Source organism: Drosophila yakuba, chromosome X (assembly GCF_016746365.2).
Source record: "Drosophila yakuba strain Tai18E2 chromosome X, Prin_Dyak_Tai18E2_2.1, whole genome shotgun sequence".
In the NCBI taxonomy this organism is placed as follows: Eukaryota; Metazoa; Arthropoda; class Insecta; order Diptera; family Drosophilidae; genus Drosophila; species Drosophila yakuba.
The window spans coordinates 16,704,682-16,724,621 of record NC_052526.2 but is presented as its reverse complement, the minus strand read 5'-3'; the positions used below and the strand labels follow the sequence as shown (position 1 = coordinate 16,724,621).

Here is a 19,940-nt window from a genome sequence, read left to right as displayed (position 1 = left end):
TCGATATTATTGTACAATTTTGATTAATAAACAAATTGCAATTAAAATAAAAATAAAGTGCCAAAATAAAGAAAATCTTGGGTTTAATTCGTGTTTTTATGCCCTTTGTCCAAAGTAGTTGGACTTTCTCACCTCCGGATGGTAGTTCACGTAGTGACGATGCGCACCTATGTATTTCCTATGCGAAGTGGACTACTACATATGTATGTAAAAAAGGATAAGAGAATTTGGAACAATGTAATGTCGAATGTAAAATTACTGTTCGTTACAGAAGTGGTTCTCTGAACTTTGTATATTAGAGGTGCGTTCGTTACTAGTTGCTCACCTTGTTGAGCGTGCATTTGTTGAATTACTATTTGCAAAATATTTATTATTTTCCAATAAACTGCCCAATTTATTGACCATGTCTGAACTTTGCATATTAGAGGTACGATCGTTACTAGTTGCTTACCTGGTTGAACGTGCATTTTGTTTAATTACTATTTGCAGAATATTTATTATTTTCTAATAAACTGCCTAATTTCTTGACAATGTAGTATTAGTGTTTACTCTTTCTAGCATTATTTAAATTAATAAGCACAACCTAAAAGTAAAAGTAATTTCCGACACAAATGGGTTATCCGTACCCGTACCAGGTAAACCTCAGTCGAGAAGTCCAACATGCTGTCATTCGTGCTAACTACAAAACAAGCTCAGGTTTAGTACAGATGTGGACTATAAAGCGACTACTCAGATCTTAAAGAGCGTCACGGATCACTTGGCCCTAAATAAACGGAGGTTATGTGGATCGGCTTAGACTTTGCTTCATCCCCGGCACAGAATTAGTTGTGCGGCGTCTGTCGTGAAGTACTGAGGTGTTCTGCCCCCAATCCTCCGATCGTAATCATGCTCCTCGTTCTGCTACTTATCCAAATTATCGCCGTGCTCGGCGATGTCGGGAACTGTGAATCAAAATCCCTGCTCAAGGACCTCATCGAAATGGTTCCTCAACATCAAAATGCCACAATGTCCAAGTGTGAGGAGCAGCTGTTGGAACTGAGAAAAGCTTGGCAGGATCAGCAGTCCTGGGCACTGAAAGGTAGGTGTGCAGGGTGCTTAAAAGTCCTCGCAAATAATCACGGAAAAATAACTTTTTATTTAAATAAATAACTTATATTTAAATATTTGCTACTGAATGCAATTGCTAGCTATTGACGCCTCCGGCGAGGGCTACTCCAACTTTATGATGGGCCAGAGCACCTGGCTGGGCAACAGATTCACCTGCCGCGCCGTCAATGAGCCGATGCTCCGGGATATGACCTCCAGCAATTTTCGCCTGCTGCGCGCAGTTTCGCCCATTAAATTCCACTATCTGGTGGCCTACATAGAATCCAATTCGCCGTGGCAACTGGAGGTGACCATCAAAGAGAATCCCCTGCTGCACATTGGCCTCTGTATGCCCACGACCTGTGACGTCCCGGAGGTGGAGCAACTCATCCGAAGAGCGATGGCCGAGAAAGGGTCCTTCCACTGCTGGGATATGGATGCCAAGTTGGCTTATGCCAAGAAACCAGAGCTTAAATCCCATTTCTTTGATAGTGGAGCTGTGCAAATGCTCTTTGTAGTGGCTGGTGTGACCTTCCTATTGACTCTCGTGGCCTCCACTGGCCTTGGCCAACACTCACGCATCCTGGCCTGCTTTGATCTGGGCGCCAACTGGCAGCTGGCCTGGAAGCCAGTTAATCCCAGCCAGGAGAATAGACCCATCAATGGACTGCGAGTGTTCACCGCCTTCTCATTGATTGGCGTCCATGTGATCTGGTACAAGTACTTCTCGGTGGATCAGTCGGTCGAGATGCTGAGCAAGCTGGTGTCGATGACCATGCGGCATACCTACTGGCCCAGCATGGTGGAGATCTTTTTTGTGGTCAGGTGAGAATGGAATCCGAGTACCTTAGGTGGAAGCACAAACTTAAGCGAAACTATTTTTACCATCGCAGTGGTTACTTGACGGTTTTGAATTTCATCAAGGATGAGCAACTGCAAAAGGATATCGCCAGCGATGGACTCCTGGGTAACGGGCGTCGCTACCTCAGACAGTTCATCCATCGATACTGCCGGCTGGCTCCGCTGCAATTTGTGATCATACTGACGGGTGTGGTCGTCATCGAGTACCAGCGTCAAGTGTCCGTTTTGCATATAACCGATCCGCAGGACGAGCTGTGCCGTCGCAACGCCGTACGCAACTTTTTGTTCATCCAGAACCTGTTTCCCATTCAGGTGATGTGCGGATCGTGGACCTGGTCGCTGGGCTGCGACATGCAGCTGCACATGATGGCGATGCTGCTGCTCTTCACGCACACCAAGCACCCAAATATGGTCAGGTGGTTAATCCATCTGCTGCTGGTGTTCAGCGCCTTGCTGTCGATTGTCATGATGGAGATCAAGGAGGTGGGCTCCAATTTCGAGCAGCTATTCCACACCAACGAGTGGTCGTACATGAGCCCGTTCATCCGCATGCTCGCCTACATAATTGGTGGCTCCTATGCCTACTCCCACGTCAAGGGTACGCGCACTCCCTTCGATTTGGTAATGCCAAATTGGTGGGTCAGATTGTTGGCCATTGTGGGCATTGGCTGGCTGACAAGTCAGGTGGCCATGGATGAGCTGCCAGCCACCAGTATTATTGTCACATTCATGGTCATTCTGCGAGTTGTGGTGACCACATCGGCCAGCCATCTCATCATCTGCGGCACCAAGTCGGACAACAGCGACTCATATGCTCCTACGCGCTGGCTGCTGGCGCTCCTGCAGTCGGAGCTGGTGCAGCGGATCAGCAAGTTCACCTACGCCATCTACCTGCTGAATCCCATTGTCATCATGTACTTCTACCACTCCTTCAACAATGATGTTAAACCGGACAACACCATGATAGTGAGTTCATATAACTATGTTTATTGCGATCTATATAATTAATGCACTATTCTTTTGCTTCTAGATAATGCTGACCATCTCCTGTTCGGTGGTGTGCTACCTTTTGGCCATCGTAATGACGGTGTTCTTCGAGATTCCCTTCAATCGGCTGATCAGTCTGATAATTAAGTCTAGATCCACTATTCCAACAAAAAAGAGCCAATAGATACCAGTAGATCATACCCAAATCCGACGAATATTTTGCCGGAATTTCAAACTTAATTCATTTAAAAATAGCAATCAAGAAACCTTCACAATAAATTGCACTTCGATTGCCAAAATCAATAAGCGATAGCGGTAATTGATCAATTCGCCGGCAATTGGTGTACTTTAAAGGAATATTTCGTTTATTTATCGAATACATTGAAATGCATACACGAGTTGGTTTCCTCAAATTTTTTGTATGTTTTTTGTATTTTTTTTTTATCTTTATATTACTTTGTATTTGTTTAAATAAATAAGATACATACGTTTAATCATAATAGCAGTATTTATCGTGCAAATTTGATAAGCATAATAATTGTTTACGTTTTGCTCGTTCTTCTTCTCTTGCAAGTTTTTGTCGGTTTTTTTGTTTTTTTCTCATTACGAAATAAGTTTAAATATATGAAAAAAAAATATATATTTGCTTCTTCTTAATTTTTGCTGTATAATTTGTTGTCGTTTTGTATTTTGTATTATATCATTTGTCATCATATTATTTGTTATTTGTTTTAATTAGCTGCTCTTGCTTATGGTTGCGTTACGGCTGTTAGTTTACTTTTTCTTTAAAGTAAAAAACGATCTGCGCTTTGGTTCGTCCTTTTGTGAGGTGGCGGGCAGAGTCTGGGATCTGCTGGCGGCCACCGCTGTCGAATCGCTCTGGGCTTTCAGGGAGGTCACCCACTGGGACATCTCGGTGTCGTCATGGGCCTGCAGCAAGAATAAGGCTCCGTTGGCGAGCCTGTATAAAGATAATATATAAAATATATCCAAATAAGTAAATGGGTATACACAATATGGATAATATTTTTGCTACTCACTTGACTCGCAGAACGTGCTTCTTCTTGGTGTAATCACTGGCAATTTCAATGGCAGCGTTTTGCAGATCGTAGCTGGGCTCACCGCGGAAGGTCAATTCGGGATTACTCTTATAACCCTTCTGATCTTTGTAGAAAGAAATGCGTCCGGCCCTGGCAGCCATGTATACCTGAGCAACAAAAAAGGTTTATGGGTGATAATTGCAAACATTTTAATGTTGAACTGCTTTAAGCATTCTTGCAAAATGCTTTTATATCCATTAGTTAAATGGAAATGAGCTTACCTTGTCCCAAGATCGGTTGGAGGCCTTTTTGGTGGTCGAGTCCCACTCGTGTTTTCGTGTCACATAGCCTTCGTGACCCTCGCCGGCGCCGGGGGTTGCACCTCGTTCTAGGAAACAGACAAGAAATTTATTAGTTTATGGTTTCATTGCCAGGGGGTTTTTTCAACATTAACATTAAATAAACGCAAGCGAAATGAATAAGTTCCATGGGATCACATAGATGCGAAAGGCCATGGATCTGCGCCTAGATAATGATGCTTTATACCTGTTTGGATCTCGACAACGCGCTCGAACTCGACGGCCGTGTCTTTGGCCGCTTCATGGGTTTAAGTTGATTGGTTAGTTGGTTAATCCGTGGCAAGATGAGATTGGTTTGAGTTTGGTTAAGTAGGCATGATTGAATGACAGAAAACGTTAAGAGAGATTTTGGTTAGACGAGATTTGCAGCAGGATCTTGAGTGCTATCTTGACTGGGATCTTGACACTGCGGCTGGGATGGATGTGGATGAGGATATGGATTTGGATGTGGATATGGCAAAGGACAACAGGACTATGATACAGTATTGTTGAAAATAAACACATAAAATGTTTGAGCTGTATTCAACAAATGTTGAATGCTATTGTTATATTAATAATGTGTATATTGCTGTATTATTTTCAACAATCCTATATATACCACGTAACAGTTTATACTTCATACCTGAATCGTCGTGCGAGGCTCCAACATCCACGTCGTCGCGTCGCTCAGCCTCTCGTTTGGCCTGTTCCGCCGCCTCTGAGGCGGCCTTGGCCTCCTGCTCCTCCTTGATGCGTTGTCGCTCCGCCTCCTCCGCCAGCTCCTGGCGCCTCTTCATTTCCTTAAGCTCAAACTGAAAGCGAAAATGAACGTTTAAATGTTATGGGTTATCCTCAAAAATATATTCGCAAGCAAGCACTCACTGTTGTCAAACGCTCAAGAGCACTGAAGCGCTCCTCTTGGGCGGCGGCAGACTTTTCAAAGGCCTCGTGCTTCTTAATCAGGTTCTCGACCTCGTCGATTGTGTGGCCCAGCTCCGAGGAGAGCAGGTAAGGCTCCTGGGCGATCAGCCAGGCCTCGGCCACGGCAGCGTCTCTGGCGAACTGGTACACCTCCAGGACTATAAGAAATCAATGGAAAATTGGTTATTACCAAGGGCGTACCTTTCGAATATAGAGTTTTACTCACTCAGCTGGAGATTCTCCCAGCGCTCCTCCCAGCGGCGAAGCAGGGCATTGCGGCTATTGCTCAGCGTCATCAGGCGATCCTTGATGTCAGCGGAGGCGTAGTGGTTGCGGGTGAGCAGCTCCTTGCCCAGCGAGATGCACGCACCGAAGTTGTCCTCCCGTGTGTCGATCTCGGCCTTAAGGCTCTGGTGGTTGTTCATCAGCAGCTCCACGCCGGACACGTCGCGCGGCTTCTCTGACGTGTTCATTTGGCGGACGAGGTCCTCCATCCAGATCATCAGGATGCGCACCATGTTAAAGAAGCGGAATAAGTCGCCGGTGTCGGCCAGTTTCTGTTTGCGGGCATCGCACATCGCCTGAAGATTGTCCCAGGCATGGAGCACCTCCTGTTCCCGATTGGTGATCTCCTTGGCCTTGTCACCAGCATAGGCGTCCTGCAGCTTGGCAGACTCTTCCTGAATCTGCTGCACTTGTGAGTATAGGGTGGTGAGGTCTTGCAGGAAGTTGTAGTGCTTGCGCTGCAGCGTCGACACGGAGCCGGCATCGCGTCCCAGTTCATCGGACACACCGTGCTGCTTCTCCAGGATGCGACCCAACACATCCTTGCAGTCGTGGAAGAATTTGTGCAGCTCCCGGGAAGCGGCCAGCATCTGGGTGCGGGTCTCGATCAGCTCCAGCAGATCCTGCCACGATTCGTTGAGGTTGTCCTTCCATTCGGCAATGGTGGCGGAATCAGAGTGTCCGGCCTGGATGAGATTATCGGCAATGCCGTTCACCTTGGCCACTCGCTCGCCGCCAACGGCTTCCGTGTCACGGGCAAACTCATTGAAGCGCTCCGACAGCAGGGTGACGTGATCAAAGTCCTGGCCCAGTTCCTGGGAACCGGCCACAACCTCGCGATCGGTGATCCATTGCTCCAGATCGTCGACCTCGCGGCTCAGCATGAACAGCTGCAGAGCCTCGTTGAGGCGAGCCCTCCTCTCGCCAGCCAGATCCTTGAGTCCAGCATAGAGCTTATCCAGCTGCGATTGCTTGACGGCCACGGCATCGCCGGAGGAGATGTCATCCCCGCTGAACTGACGCGCCACCTCGCCCAACTGGCGAATGGTGTTGGCGTAGTCCTCCACGGATTGCTCTAGGTTTTCGTGCTTCTTCATCAGGTTCTGGGCACTGATCTCGTCCTTGCCGCGATCCTCGACCATCATGTAGAGCTCCTGCTCGCTCATCCAGGACTCCGCCTCCTGGGCATCGAAGAAGTACTGCTGCACCTTCTCCGACTCCAGCAGATGCTTCCGTCGGTTCTCGATGGCGTCCTTAAGCTCCTGCCACTTCTGAGTCAGATCGCTGATCAGTGCCTCGAACTTCTTGGCATCCTCGTGGCCCTCGTCGATCAGCTTGCGGCCATTGTTGCAGATGGCATTGATGCGCGGCTCGTGGTTGTCGATCTCTGTGGCCAGCGACTGGTTCTTCTTCTTCAGCACATGCACGTTGAACAGGGAGTTGCCGTAATCTGGTGAGTTGGCTACCGGCAGCTTCTCGTCGATCCAGAGCTTCTCGTCCTCGACATCGCGACAGAACTGGAAGGCCTCCTTCTTCTTCTCCAACGCCTTTTGGCGCTCCAGGAGCGGCGCCTTGATCTTTTCGAAGCGCTCGAGCACGGCCGTCTTCTTCACCACAATCGGTTCGATCTTCTCCTCGGGCACAGTCTTCTGGAGGTATTCGGTCTGCTTGTCGATCTCCTCCACTTGGCGAGCCTTCACCGCCATCTGGGTCTGGATAACCTGCTGCTTCTGCATCAGGATGTTCACGGATGTCAGATCGTTGGCAGTGTCTCCGCTGACAATCTGCTTCTCCAGGTCGGTGATGTAGGAGTCGATGTCGTCGCATGTCTGCTGGACAAGCACCTCGCGGTTGGCGTCGAACAGCATGGCGCCCTTTTCCTTGGTGTGCACCTCCAGGTCGTCGAACTGCTTGGCCAGCTCCTTAAGCTTGGGCTCGATGACGTCCTTGAACTCGGGCTTCTCCTTGGACAGCTCCTGGGCGGACTTCTCTGCCTCGAATAGACGCTCCTTGTTGGCGGCAATCTCCGCCTCGAAGGCCTGATGGCGCGTCCACTTGGAGTGGATGGTCTTTGCGCTCCTGTACGACTCGTCCTGTGAGGTGGCGTACTTCTCCTGCACCCACTCGGCCAGCTCCTCGAGATCCTGCAGGAACTCGTGCAGTTTCACCTGATTCTTGAGCTTCTCGTGTTGGTCCAGAGCACGCTGACGGTTGTCATCCCGACGTCCGGTAATGTTCTCCGCACGCTTGCCAATCTTGTCCGCATCGAAGTGATCCTTCTCCACCAGGGTGTCGGCCACCTGCAGCAGGGTGTTGATCTTGTCGTCGTTGGCCTCCATGGTTGTGAGGAAGGCCTCGTGGCGCTTCAGCTGGTTCTCAGCCTGCTCCAGGTTGACTGGGGTATCGTCCTTGCTGAGGAAGTGCTCCTGCTGGCTGAGCAACACCTCCGTCTGGCGGGCATCGCGGTTGAACAGCTGCTGGTCCAAGCTCTGCGACAACAGCACCTGCCTGTTCTCCCACATCTGGTGCAGCTCCTCCCAGCCATCCTTCAGGGCGTTCAGGCGCTCCCTCAGGAACATGTACTGCGGATCGTCTGAGGTGCTTCCCTCGGAGGTCAGCTGCTCGCCGTACTCCATCATGTTCTTGTAGTCCTCAGTGTAGTTGTCAATCTCCTCGCGGATCGATTGATGTTGATTTAGAAGCTTCTCAGCCTCCGGCAGGGAAGTGGGAGTATCCTCGGAAGCGACGTCTGTCTGGGTCTTGGTCAACCAAGTCTGGAAGTGATCGAGATCGCGCAGGAAGCGATGCAGATCGCCGGCCTCCTCCAGTTTCGAATCGCGCTCCTTGAGCATCTGGGTGAGCTGCTCCCAAATCAACTCGATCTGGGCAATGCGCTCGCGGATGATCTTGGCCTCCTCAGGATGCTCATCCTCGATGCTGTTGGCCTCGCGTTCCAAGCTCGAGAGCTTGGCCTGAATGGCGGCCAAATCGCGGTCCATGCCGCTGAGGCGACGCTGCAGGGTCATCACACCGGTCAGATCCATCTCCAGGCTGTCGGTTTCGGTGAGGATGCGCTTCTTGTCCTCAATCCACGAAATGGTCTCGCGGCACTCAATGTAGAAGGTCTGGACGCCATGAGCGGACTTCAGATCATCCATCTTGGCCTCGGCCTTCTCCCGCAGGGTAGACCACTCCTGGTTGAGGTGGTTCTGCCTCTCCAGTATCTCATCGGAGTTGGGATGCTCGACGTGGAGCAACTGGCGGGCCAGTTGATTAACCACGGCGACGCGCGAGGCATTGGCGTTCATTTCCTTGTCGAAACCCTCGAAGCGGTGCTTCATGATCTCCACATCCTCGATGTCCTTGCCAGGAGTCATCGTGTCCAGCATCTTTGTCTTCTCCTTGATCCATTGCTCCACGCCATCCGCTTCGGACATCAGCTTGTACAGGCTGAGCGCGTCGAGCAGTCGCTGCTTGCGCAGTTTGGCCAGCTCGGTGAGCTCCTTGTACCGGTTGTCGATCGACTCCAGGCGCTTGTCCACATTGGCCTTTTCCGCCTCGTTAAGCTTTAGGCTCTCCGCCTGTTTGTGCAGGGCATCGATCACTTCGGCGTAGTTCTTCAACTCGTCGGCCACGTCCTTGTGCTTCTTTAGGAGGGACTGTACGTTGGCCTCGTCGCGACCAACGTCCTCGCTGGAAACAATGCGCAGGGTGTCCAACATCCAGTTGTCCACATCATCGGCATCGGCAAACAGCTGGAAGTACTCGACGGCGTTCTCCAAGCGCTGACGGCGATACTTGGTGAGGTCCAAAAGGTGGTCCCACTTGTTGAGGATCTCCTTCAATCGATCCTTGATGCGATCGGCACCAAAGTGACCCTCGGTGATCAGCTCCGACCCGACCTTGGCCACATTCTGCAGCTGGGGATCGTGCGACGTGATCTCCGACTCGAGGGCCTTGTGCTTGCTGAGCATCAGATTGACGGTGGTCAGATCATGACCCACCTCGTCGGTGGAGACGATCTGTTCCTTCTCCTTGATCCAGTTCTCCTCGTCGGCGGTGTCCCAGTAGAACTGCCAGAGTTTGCGGCTCTCCTCCAGTCGGCTGCGACGTTCCACGGCCAAACGGACCAACTCTGCGTAGGCATCCTCCAGTTGCTGGACGCGCGACACAATGATCTCGGGATCGCAGGGTTTGTACGACTCTGGGTCGTCGCTCAAGAACTTCTGCGAGTTCTGAACCACTACCTTGACGCGCTCGCCCAGGATATTGATATCGGCCTCGACAAGTGAGTGCTTCTGCAGCAGATCCTCGACGCCCATCAAATGCTTGCCGTAGTCGTCGGTCATCAGCAGCTGCTTGATCTCCTCCATGTTGTCGAGGATATAAAGCATCTCCTGGAAGTTCTGTTGCAGTTGCAGCGAGATCTCCAGGCGCATGCGGCGCGCTCTCAGGAGCTCCAGCAGATAGGTCCACAAGCGCATAACGTTGTCCTTGCGCAGCAGGATGCGCTTCACATCGTGATAACGCTCCGATTCCAGTTCATCGCAAACGGCAACCACGGCCTGGACACGCTCCTCGTAGGCGAAGATGTCGGTTTCGATGGCCTCGTGCTTCTTGGCCGCCGCCTCAACGGCCGCCAGATCGAAGCCGAAGTTATCCTGGCTGACCAGACGTTGATTCTCCGACAACCAGGTCTCACGCATGGACGCCTTGCGGTCGAAGCGAGCGGCTAGCTGCTCCAGCTTCTCCTGTCGGATGAGCTCCTCGCGCAGGGCCAATTCGCGTTCGTGTTCCGCCTTCTCCAATCGCTCCCAGGCCTTGTTGATGTCCGAAATCATCTTGCCCTCTTTGGGTGTGTAGGGCTTCTGGTTGTTGGCCCGCATCTTGGACTGCAGGGTGAACAGGAGCACCTCCAGGTTGCCCTTTTCAACGAACTTGGGCGGCTTCTCGATGGTGCGGTAGTTGGAGAACTGGGCCAATTGCCCTTGGACGCCGGCCAGCGAGTTTTCGAACTCCCGCTCGCCCAGCGACTGGATGGTCGTTTCGATCCACTTGAGCAGATCACTGGTGAAGTGCTCGTAGTCGTGAACCATTTTGTCGTTCTCCATGGCAATGCCAACCACCTTGCCGATACGCTTGCCCTGCACCGTCTCCTGCTTGAGTTTGCTGAAGTAGTGATAGTAGGTGACCACGTAGGTGATAATGGACTTCTCATCCGGATGCTCGACGAACACATCCTCGGCATCGAGGAGCTTGGCCAGGCCAAGTTTGTCCTCGGCCACGTCAAAGGCATTGTTCAGGTTGTGGATGGCGTTCGTCTTCGAGAGCTTCTCGAACTGAACCAAATCCGGACGGTGTTTGTGGATGATGGCATTGAAGGCCAGGCCATCGCGCCACGAGGTGGTGAAGTTGCGCACGTTCACATTGTGATAGCCGGCAGTCTTCATCTGGCACCAGAGCAGCAGGGCGTCCTTGGCCGACTTGGTCTCCTTGTTGTCCACCTCCTCGATGGTGATGTCCTGGATCTGGAAGCGCAGGATGATGGTCCAAATCAGGCCCAAATTGAGGGAAGCATTGCCATCGACTATGTCATGGGAGCCAATATTCTCCAGATGGACGCGCTGTTCGCGCAAGAACTGCAGCGCCTTGTCCACGTTCTCCAGGCAGTGGATACGCATCTTGCCCTTGGTGGGCTTGGGCAGTCGCTCGCCGGAGAGGACCTCCAGCAGTTTGATCAGGTGCTTGCCATCCCGCATATCCACATAGAGATCGGCAATGCGGCAGTTGACCCGGCACAGATGCGAGTTCACCCACTTGGTGAATGTCTTCTTTTGCACACTCTCACGCTCCTCGGCCAGAGCCTTGATCCTGGACCGCTCGAACAGTCGGGAACTGGAGTTGCCGCCATCGTACTCGTACTCATCGATGTACTCGTTGCCAGGACCCTGGCTGGGATCCCAGCGAACAATCGAAATGTCCGTCGTCATGGCTGGGGATCTACGGTTTCCACAGTGGTTTCGTGCTTAATTTAGTTAGTTGATAGCTGCTTGTTTATAGTGTATAGTGTATAGAGTGTCAAGTGTTTTTGGGTTTTGTCGTTTCGTTTAAAGGGAGCTCGCCACTCCTCCGTTCGTCGTTCCGCTAAGTTTATCCTTTCAAGTCCAAACCGAATGTGTTGCCTTCAGAAGAGAATCACTGGAAAAAGGCGGTGGGAAAATCGGTTAGATAATTGTCAGCAGCGGCTGGTGATTCATTTATGTATGTCAGTTTTCGTTTTCATTTTGAGTTTGGGTTTGGGTTTGGGCTGCCATGGCGGGATGGCATGGCGTCACGCGGGTCGCCGGGGTCACCACTAGAATGTCCGATCGTAATTGTCACTATGACTTAAAGCGATTACATCACTCTCTGGCCAAAAAAAAAAAAGAAAAAAAAAGAGAATACATAAAACTGGGGCGGACCTCCCCCAGCCGGATTCGAATGGCAAAACCGTGAAATTGCAGGAAATTCAATTCACAAAAACCATCGAAACGGCAGACAAAAAAATTATATAGCAGACGATGTGTGGGGTAAAAAAGATATAGGTACATATGTACATATATGTGTATACTGTATCCACATAACAAGTAGCTAATTACTGAGGGTTTGCTTTACATGCGGGCTTCATTCATTTAGGGGTGTCATCCATGTAAATGCACCATAGGTTACTGTATTTAATTGTTATTTAATTGCCCATTCATTGACAAATAGTTTACTCTAACCATTGCATATAACTATTTCTTGTTCATTTTTGAAATTAAATAGTAAAAACGATAGGGAATATCAATAAATAATCGTCAAATATCAGTAGTAAATAAATAAAAAATTTCAGCTCGATTACTAAAGTTCGCTGCTATCTTTATGACCTCGACTGTGAGCACACATCACACATTTCACATTTTCATAAATCATATTCATGCTGGGCCCATTCAGTTTCCATTTTTCCATCGGCGAGCTTTTTGTTTTACGTGTGTCCGTATGTCTATCACTCATTTACATGGGCTTGTATACTGGTATTTCACTTGTTTTTTATCGACGTAGCCGACGATTTGAAATTATGACCTATTCACACGCCAGTTGGCTGGCCCTCGAAAATCCATTCGGTTTCACACATCGCAGCGTTTTTCACACTTTTGCAAGCTTTTGGACTGCAATGAAAATGGGCGAAGTACTTGGGCTGTACTTTTTCCACTTGATAGTTTTTTTTTTTTTGGTTTATTGCGCACTTTCTCCCCGGCTTTCACATTACAAATTAGGAGAACACAGTTATTAATACAGAATTCAACATCTTCCCAAATTTAAATGATTTTTTCTTTTAATTTGTATTGAAAGTGGTATTTCTTCATAAGTATCTATTTTAAGTACGTAGATGTTTATATTTAATATATTTAATGCATGAATAATCAATATGATGATATTTTTTAAATTACTTGTAAGACAAGCATTGAATTATTCACTGAATTGCCTCATTCATTTATTGAATTAAGTAATATAAGCTTGCCGACCTAGGTCAAAAATAGAATCACTGATTGAATCAAGCCCCTTTTATTCTGTATACCAGTGGGTTTTTGTGCTAATGTCCTTTGACCTTTATTCCCGTTCGCTTTTGCACAGGTGCCGGGGTCATTCCCTTCTACGCACACGACTGCAAAAGCAGCAAACATAACTTTTTCCCATCGCTTCGTTATCGTCCTCCTCCACACTTCGCTCTTCCTCTTTCCGCTTACACAATTAACTAAGCTGCTGATTTCATTTGTACTAATTTTATGAGAGCACCGCAACAACAACACCCAGTGAAAAGAACAACAAGAACCATAGTGCGAGCGGGAATTGTTAAAACAAACAAAAGCAAAATCAGCACACACGCACACGCGCGCAGCAGCTTCTATCTTAGTATTACGTAATATTTTTATTAAAACGAAGCTTAAAACTTTGAGAGAGCGAGAGCGAGCAACAACAAAACTGGAGCGGCAGAGATGGGTAGAATGACAGAGAGAGAGAGAGAGTGTGCTATTGTATCTATATATCTGTATCTGGAAGGTGGTGCAGTTGGAGTGGGAGTGCTGGAAGTGGGAGCGAGCAAGGGATAGAGGGGTGGAAACTGCACAAGTCGCTCTCACGGGCTAGCTCTCTCCCGCTTACACACCTCACCCACCCCACCTCCCCCTTTCAAATTGTTGGTGCTTTCTAGACTTAATTATGATGGCCGATCCGATCCTCTAGTTTCCAGTGTGAGTTCATCACAGAGAGAGACACAGTGAGAACGGAAGAAATAGAGAGAGCAAAAGAGAGCGGGGCGTGTGTGCAACTGCGAGTTCAATTAAACAGGCCAAGAGTTCAACTTTGGAAACTTGGAAATGAAACCACCACCAAAGTTGAGTCTTCGCTAAGGAAAAACCAGTTTTCCCTGCCATTTATGAGCAAGTTAATGAGTTTTCGGCGATCATTTGATTGAATGCCTGTATGTTTGTAGGTGTGGGTGCGGGTCCGGTTGAGGGTGTGTGTGTGTGTGTTGTGTTTACAACTGTACGTGTGTGATTTGTCATAAACAACAACAAGGCAAGAACAGCAGCGACAAGGTGAAACACAAACAAACCCACAAACAAACAAACATTGGGCAAGTGCAGCTCTGTATATTTGTGTCTTTTAACTTCTTCGTAATTTCGTAAAGAAACTTCAACTCGTGACCTCTGAGGGGAGGTGAAATGGCGGGTGGGTGGGGTTGCAAGGGAAATGGGAAATGGGGAGTGTGTGTTATTTTTAGCCGATGTGTTGGTGAGCACGTAACTGTATTTCAGCCAAGTGCATAGGCGTATGCGTATCTATGGGGAAGAAAAAAGAGCGCACCGCTTGTATTTCATAAAAACTCACAAACACACGAATAACCTCAATGTATGATACATATGTATATATATATCTCCGATTAGGCGATAGCCGTGTTCTTCATTTTTTATCACCAACGGAACAACTGACGCAAACGTTACTTAAGGCTTGCGCTTCTTTTTTGCACAGCACCGTGTTTTTCATGGTTTTAATTCACAGCTCAGAGTTTTGGCCCTACCATTGAGGCACATTTACACCAAGTAAATTAAAAAATACAAAAAAAAATGCGAACAACACTCGTCCAATTCGATTACTCGAACAAGCACACACACAAACTCACGCACGCTACGCGCTCTCACCAAAAACCGAATGATGTCATCATCGGAGGCAGAGGCAGCGACGCCGGCAGCGACGGCGACAGCGTCAAAATATATGAGTTAGCAGGCAATTTTAATCGATGATGTTTTTATTATGTACGTTGAGATGTAGCGAAAAATCACTTGGTTTTCATATTTTAGCACACTTCTCATTCCCAAACCAAAAACACACACACACACTCGCACAGCAAGAGTAAGATACTTTTTGCTCTCTTTTGCCACTTCTGCCTTTTATTGGTGGCTCCTGTTTCGTGGCCTATTCACTTGGGCGTTGGTCTATTTCACATTTTCCCCGTTTGACCGCTTGCAATTCGCATTTCGCGCCGTTTTCACTGCACTGCGGCGACTTTCACTTACCTACTCGATAATTTTGCAGCTCCGCTCGCCCTAATTGATTCATAAAACACAGTTAATTTCATAGATTTAGCACGTTCGACTAAAAATCTTCGGTCTGGCGGATGAACTTCACTTGGCGAGAATGGAAAAAATGTATGTATTCAAAACATCGCGTTGCGAACGAGTGAACGAAGTGAACCAGCGCGAGAAGGCGCTAAAAAACACCTACTGCGCAGTGTGACCGTGCCGCGCGGCAGCTAGCGAATGATTTGGCTATAAAGTAGCCAAAACTGTAAAGCCCAAAAGCTTTATATGTTATTAACTTACATTATTGCTGAATATAGTAATATAATTTATATACCTCACATTAAATAAACAAATGAAGGAGTTTACGTAATATGCCAATATGGTTTTGTTTCTTAAAATGTTGGCTTTGAGGGAGAAAATAGATCGTATTGATAATAATAGGAGCACAATATTTACGTATTAAGTGCAATTAAGAGGTAGAAAACTAAATGCTAATTGTATTTGTAATTACAAAACTATTTAATCATTCTTCACAAAGCATACCTATTTGATTTAAATTACAAAGAGTTACAAAGAGTTTAATAAATCAATTAAAGTAGTTGTAAAGCTTTTGCAATAATCATAAATATTTTTCTTTAGCTGCTCATCTCTTCGATACCATAACTTCCTTTTATAGTATTTATGAAAATAAACTAAGTGAGGTTATTGCTGGTATTTTTATAGCCTCTCCGACTGGCCACACTGACGTGTGTTGATTTTTTGGATGCGGATCGCATTGGATTCTCGGATTCTCCGGCATTCCCTGGCCCACCTACCGCTCGCTGAGATTAAAGCAGACCCGCACCGGCATCTCCAGCACGGACACCCCGCCGGCCAGGCCAAAGGAGCGGGACAACCGAGCAGACGAGCATTGCCGGGTGCAACAAGTTGAGACGAAACGACGACGACGAGGACAAGATGCCGGTGAAGATGTACGATGTGTCGCCGCGCGTTTTCTGCGCCATGCAGAATCTGGACATCACCCTGCTGGCCAGCTATCCGGAGGCAGAGATTCGGCCCGTTCTGCCTTCGCTGGTGCGGATGAGCCTGCTCTCGCCACTGGACAACACCGAATCGTCGATGGAGTCGCGCAAACAGATTCTGGCCGTGCTCATCGGCATCGAGGTGGTGAACAGCATCGTCTCCTATCTGCAGGTCAACTACCATGAGCTGGAGAACGAACTGAAGAAGGAGCTGCAGGCCCGCCAGAAGTCTGCCTTCTTCGAGGGACAGCAACACGAGTACGGACTGCAGTCGGGCATCGCACTGGGCTTTGAGCGGGCGGATGTGGCACGCAAGGTACGCGTGGTGCTCTCGGAGATCTTCAATCTGCAGCAGCAGGTCTCCGAACAGAAGCCTGCCGCCCACTCGGAGATGCTGGACGATGGCATCTATCTGGAGGAGGTGGTCGACATCCTGTGCATTGCTCTCGCCGAGCTGCCCTCCCTGCTGAACATACTGGAGCTAACGGACGCACTTGTCCATGTACCCAACGGGCATCGCATCATCTGCGCCCTGGTCGCCAACTTTCCGGATTGCTATCGCGACGTTGTCTCACATGTGATCGCCAACTGCGACGAGGATGGCAGCGATGGCAAGCACCGGTTGATGCTGCTAATGGGGCTCAGCGAAATGAATCCCTCTCAAGCGCTGGCCAACAGGTCCATGTGCGTGGACATGCTCAAGGTGCCGTCGTTCATGCTCAAGCTCACGCTCAAGCATCCCGAGGATCTGGTGAGTAGGGTAATATTAACCAGAAAGTCGGTGTAAGAAGGTTCAGATCTAAAGATTCACCACATATCCTTTACATTTTACTTTAAACTTAACCTACATAAGATATGTTATTTGAACACTTCTTTTTAATAGATCATTTTGTAATTTTTGATTATTTTTGTAACATGTGTTCATTTAGGCTTTAATGTACATAAAGCAGAAACGAGAGATTGCATCGAGAAATGCTATCTCTCTCTAATTCGTTAAAGCGAATTAAACTAATTTAGACCTATGCCAATGTTTACAAACAATGAGATAACAATGCTGACTGCACCTCTCCACCCACAGATCGCCTTTCTCACGGGTCTGCTGCTGGGCAATGACCAGAATCTGCGCTCCTGGTTCGCCGTTTACATACGCTCCAGTCAGAAGCGAAAGGGCGACGCACTGAATCTGGTGCGCGTGGAGTTGCTGCAGAAGGTGATCCAAACGACGACCAATGCGGCGGAGCTGCGCGACTTCAATCTTCAGGGCGCGGTGCTGTTGCGACTGTACTGTGCCCTTCGCGGCATTGGTGGTCTGAAGTTCAATGACGATGAGATCAATGCTCTGTCGCAGCTGGTCACGAGTTGTCCGCAGGCGACGCCCTCGGGCGTAAGATTCGTAACGCTGGCGCTGTGCATGCTCATCGCCTGTCCCTCGCTGGTGTCCACCATTCCCCTGGAGAACAAGGCTGTGGAGTGGCTGCAGTGGTTGATTCGCGAGGATGCCTTCTTCTGCAAGCGCTCCGGCACCAGCACCTCGCTGGGTGAGATGCTCCTGCTGCTGGCCATTCACTTTCACAGCAATCAGATCTCGGCCATCAGCGAGATGGTCTGCTCCACGCTGGCCATGAAGATACCCATACGGCCCAATAGTACAAACAGAATCAAGCAGCTCTTCACGCAGGACCTGTTCACGGAGCAGGTGGTGGCGCTGCATGCGGTTCGGGTACCCGTCACTCCGAATTTAAATGGCACCATACCGGGCTACCTGCCGGTACACTGCATCCATCAACTGCTGAAATCGAGGACATTCCTCAAGCACAAAGTGCCCATTAAGTCGTGGATCTTTAAGCAAATATGCAGCTCGGTGAGGCCAGTGCATCCGGTAATGCCGGCCCTGGTGGAGGTCTTTGTCAACACGCTGATAATACCCAATCCCACCGGAAAGGTGAATATTGATCACATGCACCGGCCCTTCACCGAGGCCGAAATCCTGCACGTGTTTCGCACATCCAAGCTCACATTCTTCGCCGAGGAGCTGCCACCAATGGCGGAAAGTGACGAGCTGAGCCAGATCGAGGTGACGTGTCCACTAACCGCCCAGCTGCTGATGATCTACTACCTCATGTTGTACGAGGATACGCGGCTGATGAACCTCAGCGCTTTGGGTGGCCGCAAGCAGAAGGAGTACTCCAACAACTTTCTGGGCGGACTGCCACTGAAGTATCTGCTGCAGAAGGCGCACAACTACCACCACGACTATCTCTCGCTGTTCCATCCGCTGCTGCGTTTGATCATCTCCAATTATCCGCATCTCAGCATGGTTGACGACTGGTTGGAGGAGCACAACCTGGCGCAGGGCAACTCCACGGTGGTGGTGAGCAAGCGTGAACTGAAGCCGGAGCAACTAGATCGTGCACTGGCCGCCATTCAAACGAAACCGCATCTGGCCATCCGTGTGTTCAAGCAGCTGCTCCAAATGCCTCCAGAAACGCAGGCACAATATGGTCAACAGCTGGTGCAGCATCTACCAATGGTGTTTGCCAAGTCGGTGCCGCGTTACATCAAGGATCTGTACAACGATATTTGGCTGCGCCTGAACGCCGTGCTGCCCACCACGCTGTGGATCATGTCGCTGCGAGCGATTACCAACAGCTCGGATTCGATCAACCGACGGACCTTTGCCAACGAGAGTCTTCTGGAGCCCATGGAGGTGCTAAGGTGAGTTAGCTTCCGTTTGTTGCTTAATGCAGTTTTTGTTAATATGCATTGTTCTGCACTCCTCTTGTCCAACAGTTGCCCACGCTCCGTGTTCTGTTCGCCTTATTTGCTGATGATCCTGCTGCGCATCCTGAAGGGCAGCCTGGCCGCCTCGAAGACCTATCTCAATGTGCACATGCAGATGCAGCAGAAACAGGTGCTGGACAAGAACGGCATGGTGCAGACGGATGCGGTTTGGGAGGACCTAAGGACCACGCTGATTGCATCGCAGGAGAGCGCCGCCGTGCACATTCTGCTGGAGGTGCTGGAGTACATGGCCAGCAAGGCATCGGACCGGGTGTCGCATCTGGAGCTGCGTGAGATACAGGGCATCATTGGCACCTATGTGCATCAGGCATTCATCTCGGAACCTTCTCTGGCGAAACTAGTGCACTTCCAAACGTATCCAAAGTCTGTTATTCCCATGATTGTGGCCAGTGTGCCATCGATGCACATATGCATTGATTTCGTTCACGAATTCCTCAACGTCACCGAGATGGACAAGCAGATCTTCACCATCGAACTGACCTCCCACCTGGTGCTCAACTATTCGATACCCAAGAGTTTGGGCGTCTCGAAATTCTGCCTGAATGTGATCCAGACGACGTTGTCCCTGCTGACCGCATCGGCCAAGTGTAAATTCCTGCGCAATGTGCTGCCAGCGATGGTGCGGTTCGTGGAAACGTTTCCCATTCTGGCCGACGATTGCGTCAACATCCTGATGACCACCGGGCGCAGTCTGCATTCGCAGTCATCGCTGGGCGTGACCACCATGCAAATGCCCCTCACCGAGAGCGCCAAGCTCTGCTCGTATCGGGATGCCCAGCTGCACATCATCATGATCGAGGACGCGTTCAAGGCGCTGGTCACGGCCGTCATGCAAAAATCGGAGCTGTATTAGTTGGATTCGATCCCGCCTTGTTCTTCGTAATCGTAAGCAACCCCTCCTCCCCCGCCACCCGGCTGAATATAATAGTGCTTGTAAAATTTATAACAACATTGACCAGAATAAACATTAATTGCAAAACCATTTCTATCTAACAC

General features: G+C 49.3%; 3 protein-coding genes across 6 annotated transcripts; 2 read left to right on the top strand and 1 right to left on the bottom strand.

The window, feature by feature from the left end:
- Nucleotides 1-657: 657 nt before the first annotated feature.
- Nucleotides 658-3,287, top strand: LOC6525701 (O-acyltransferase like protein). The gene is made up of 4 exons (XM_002101487.4): nucleotides 658-1,078; nucleotides 1,188-1,911; nucleotides 1,980-2,913; nucleotides 2,978-3,287. The coding sequence occupies exons 1-4, from the start codon at nucleotides 886-888 to the stop codon at nucleotides 3,116-3,118; spliced, it is 1,992 nt and encodes a 663-aa protein (XP_002101523.1). The 5' UTR covers nucleotides 658-885; the 3' UTR covers nucleotides 3,119-3,287.
- LOC6525700 (spectrin beta chain) lies at nucleotides 3,273-15,279 on the bottom strand. Of its 4 annotated transcripts, none has more exons than XM_015190942.3 (8): nucleotides 15,115-15,277; nucleotides 5,460-11,716; nucleotides 5,195-5,391; nucleotides 4,956-5,124; nucleotides 4,521-4,571; nucleotides 4,256-4,362; nucleotides 3,975-4,141; nucleotides 3,273-3,895 (listed from the first exon to the last, which is right to left on the bottom strand). In XM_015190942.3, the coding sequence occupies exons 2-8, from the start codon at nucleotides 11,506-11,508 to the stop codon at nucleotides 3,709-3,711; spliced, it is 6,927 nt and encodes a 2,308-aa protein (XP_015046428.1). In that variant the 5' UTR covers nucleotides 11,509-11,716; nucleotides 15,115-15,277; the 3' UTR covers nucleotides 3,273-3,708. The 4 variants fall into 4 exon arrangements, with proteins under 4 accessions (XP_015046428.1, XP_002101522.2, XP_015046427.1 ...); XM_002101486.4 differs by having other exon boundaries at nucleotides 15,119-15,277; XM_015190941.3 differs by lacking the exon at nucleotides 4,521-4,571.
- Nucleotides 15,280-15,848: 569 nt separating this feature from the next.
- LOC6525699 (integrator complex subunit 2) lies at nucleotides 15,849-19,926 on the top strand. The gene is made up of 3 exons (XM_002101485.4): nucleotides 15,849-16,893; nucleotides 17,221-18,857; nucleotides 18,933-19,926. The coding sequence occupies exons 1-3, from the start codon at nucleotides 16,078-16,080 to the stop codon at nucleotides 19,795-19,797; spliced, it is 3,318 nt and encodes a 1,105-aa protein (XP_002101521.1). The 5' UTR covers nucleotides 15,849-16,077; the 3' UTR covers nucleotides 19,798-19,926.
- The last annotated feature ends 14 nt before the right edge of the window (nucleotides 19,927-19,940 follow it).

What these genes read in the sequence shown, in the direction of transcription:
- LOC6525699 (XM_002101485.4), top strand. Translation starts at nt 16,078, where the DNA reads ATGCCGGTGAAGATGTACGATGTGTCGCCGCGCGTTTTCTGCGCCATG. An exon ending in TCAAGCATCCCGAGGATCTG is followed by an intron (nt 16,894 to 17,220) that starts GTGAGTAGGGTA and finishes CTCCACCCACAG; the next exon opens with ATCGCCTTTCTCACGGGTCT. An exon ending in GAGCCCATGGAGGTGCTAAG is followed by an intron (nt 18,858 to 18,932) that starts GTGAGTTAGCTT and finishes CTTGTCCAACAG; the next exon opens with TTGCCCACGCTCCGTGTTCT.
- LOC6525701 (XM_002101487.4), top strand. Translation starts at nt 886, where the DNA reads ATGCTCCTCGTTCTGCTACTTATCCAAATTATCGCCGTGCTCGGCGAT. An exon ending in GCAGTCCTGGGCACTGAAAG is followed by an intron (nt 1,079 to 1,187) that starts GTAGGTGTGCAG and finishes TGCAATTGCTAG; the next exon opens with CTATTGACGCCTCCGGCGAG. An exon ending in GAGATCTTTTTTGTGGTCAG is followed by an intron (nt 1,912 to 1,979) that starts GTGAGAATGGAA and finishes TTACCATCGCAG; the next exon opens with TGGTTACTTGACGGTTTTGA.
- LOC6525700 (XM_015190942.3), bottom strand. Translation starts at nt 11,508, where the DNA reads ATGACGACGGACATTTCGATTGTTCGCTGGGATCCCAGCCAGGGTCCT. An exon ending in CTGGGAGAATCTCCAGCTGA is followed by an intron (nt 5,392 to 5,459) that starts GTGAGTAAAACT and finishes GATTTCTTATAG; the next exon opens with TCCTGGAGGTGTACCAGTTC. An exon ending in CCAACCGATCTTGGGACAAG is followed by an intron (nt 4,142 to 4,255) that starts GTAAGCTCATTT and finishes TTTGTTGCTCAG; the next exon opens with GTATACATGGCTGCCAGGGC.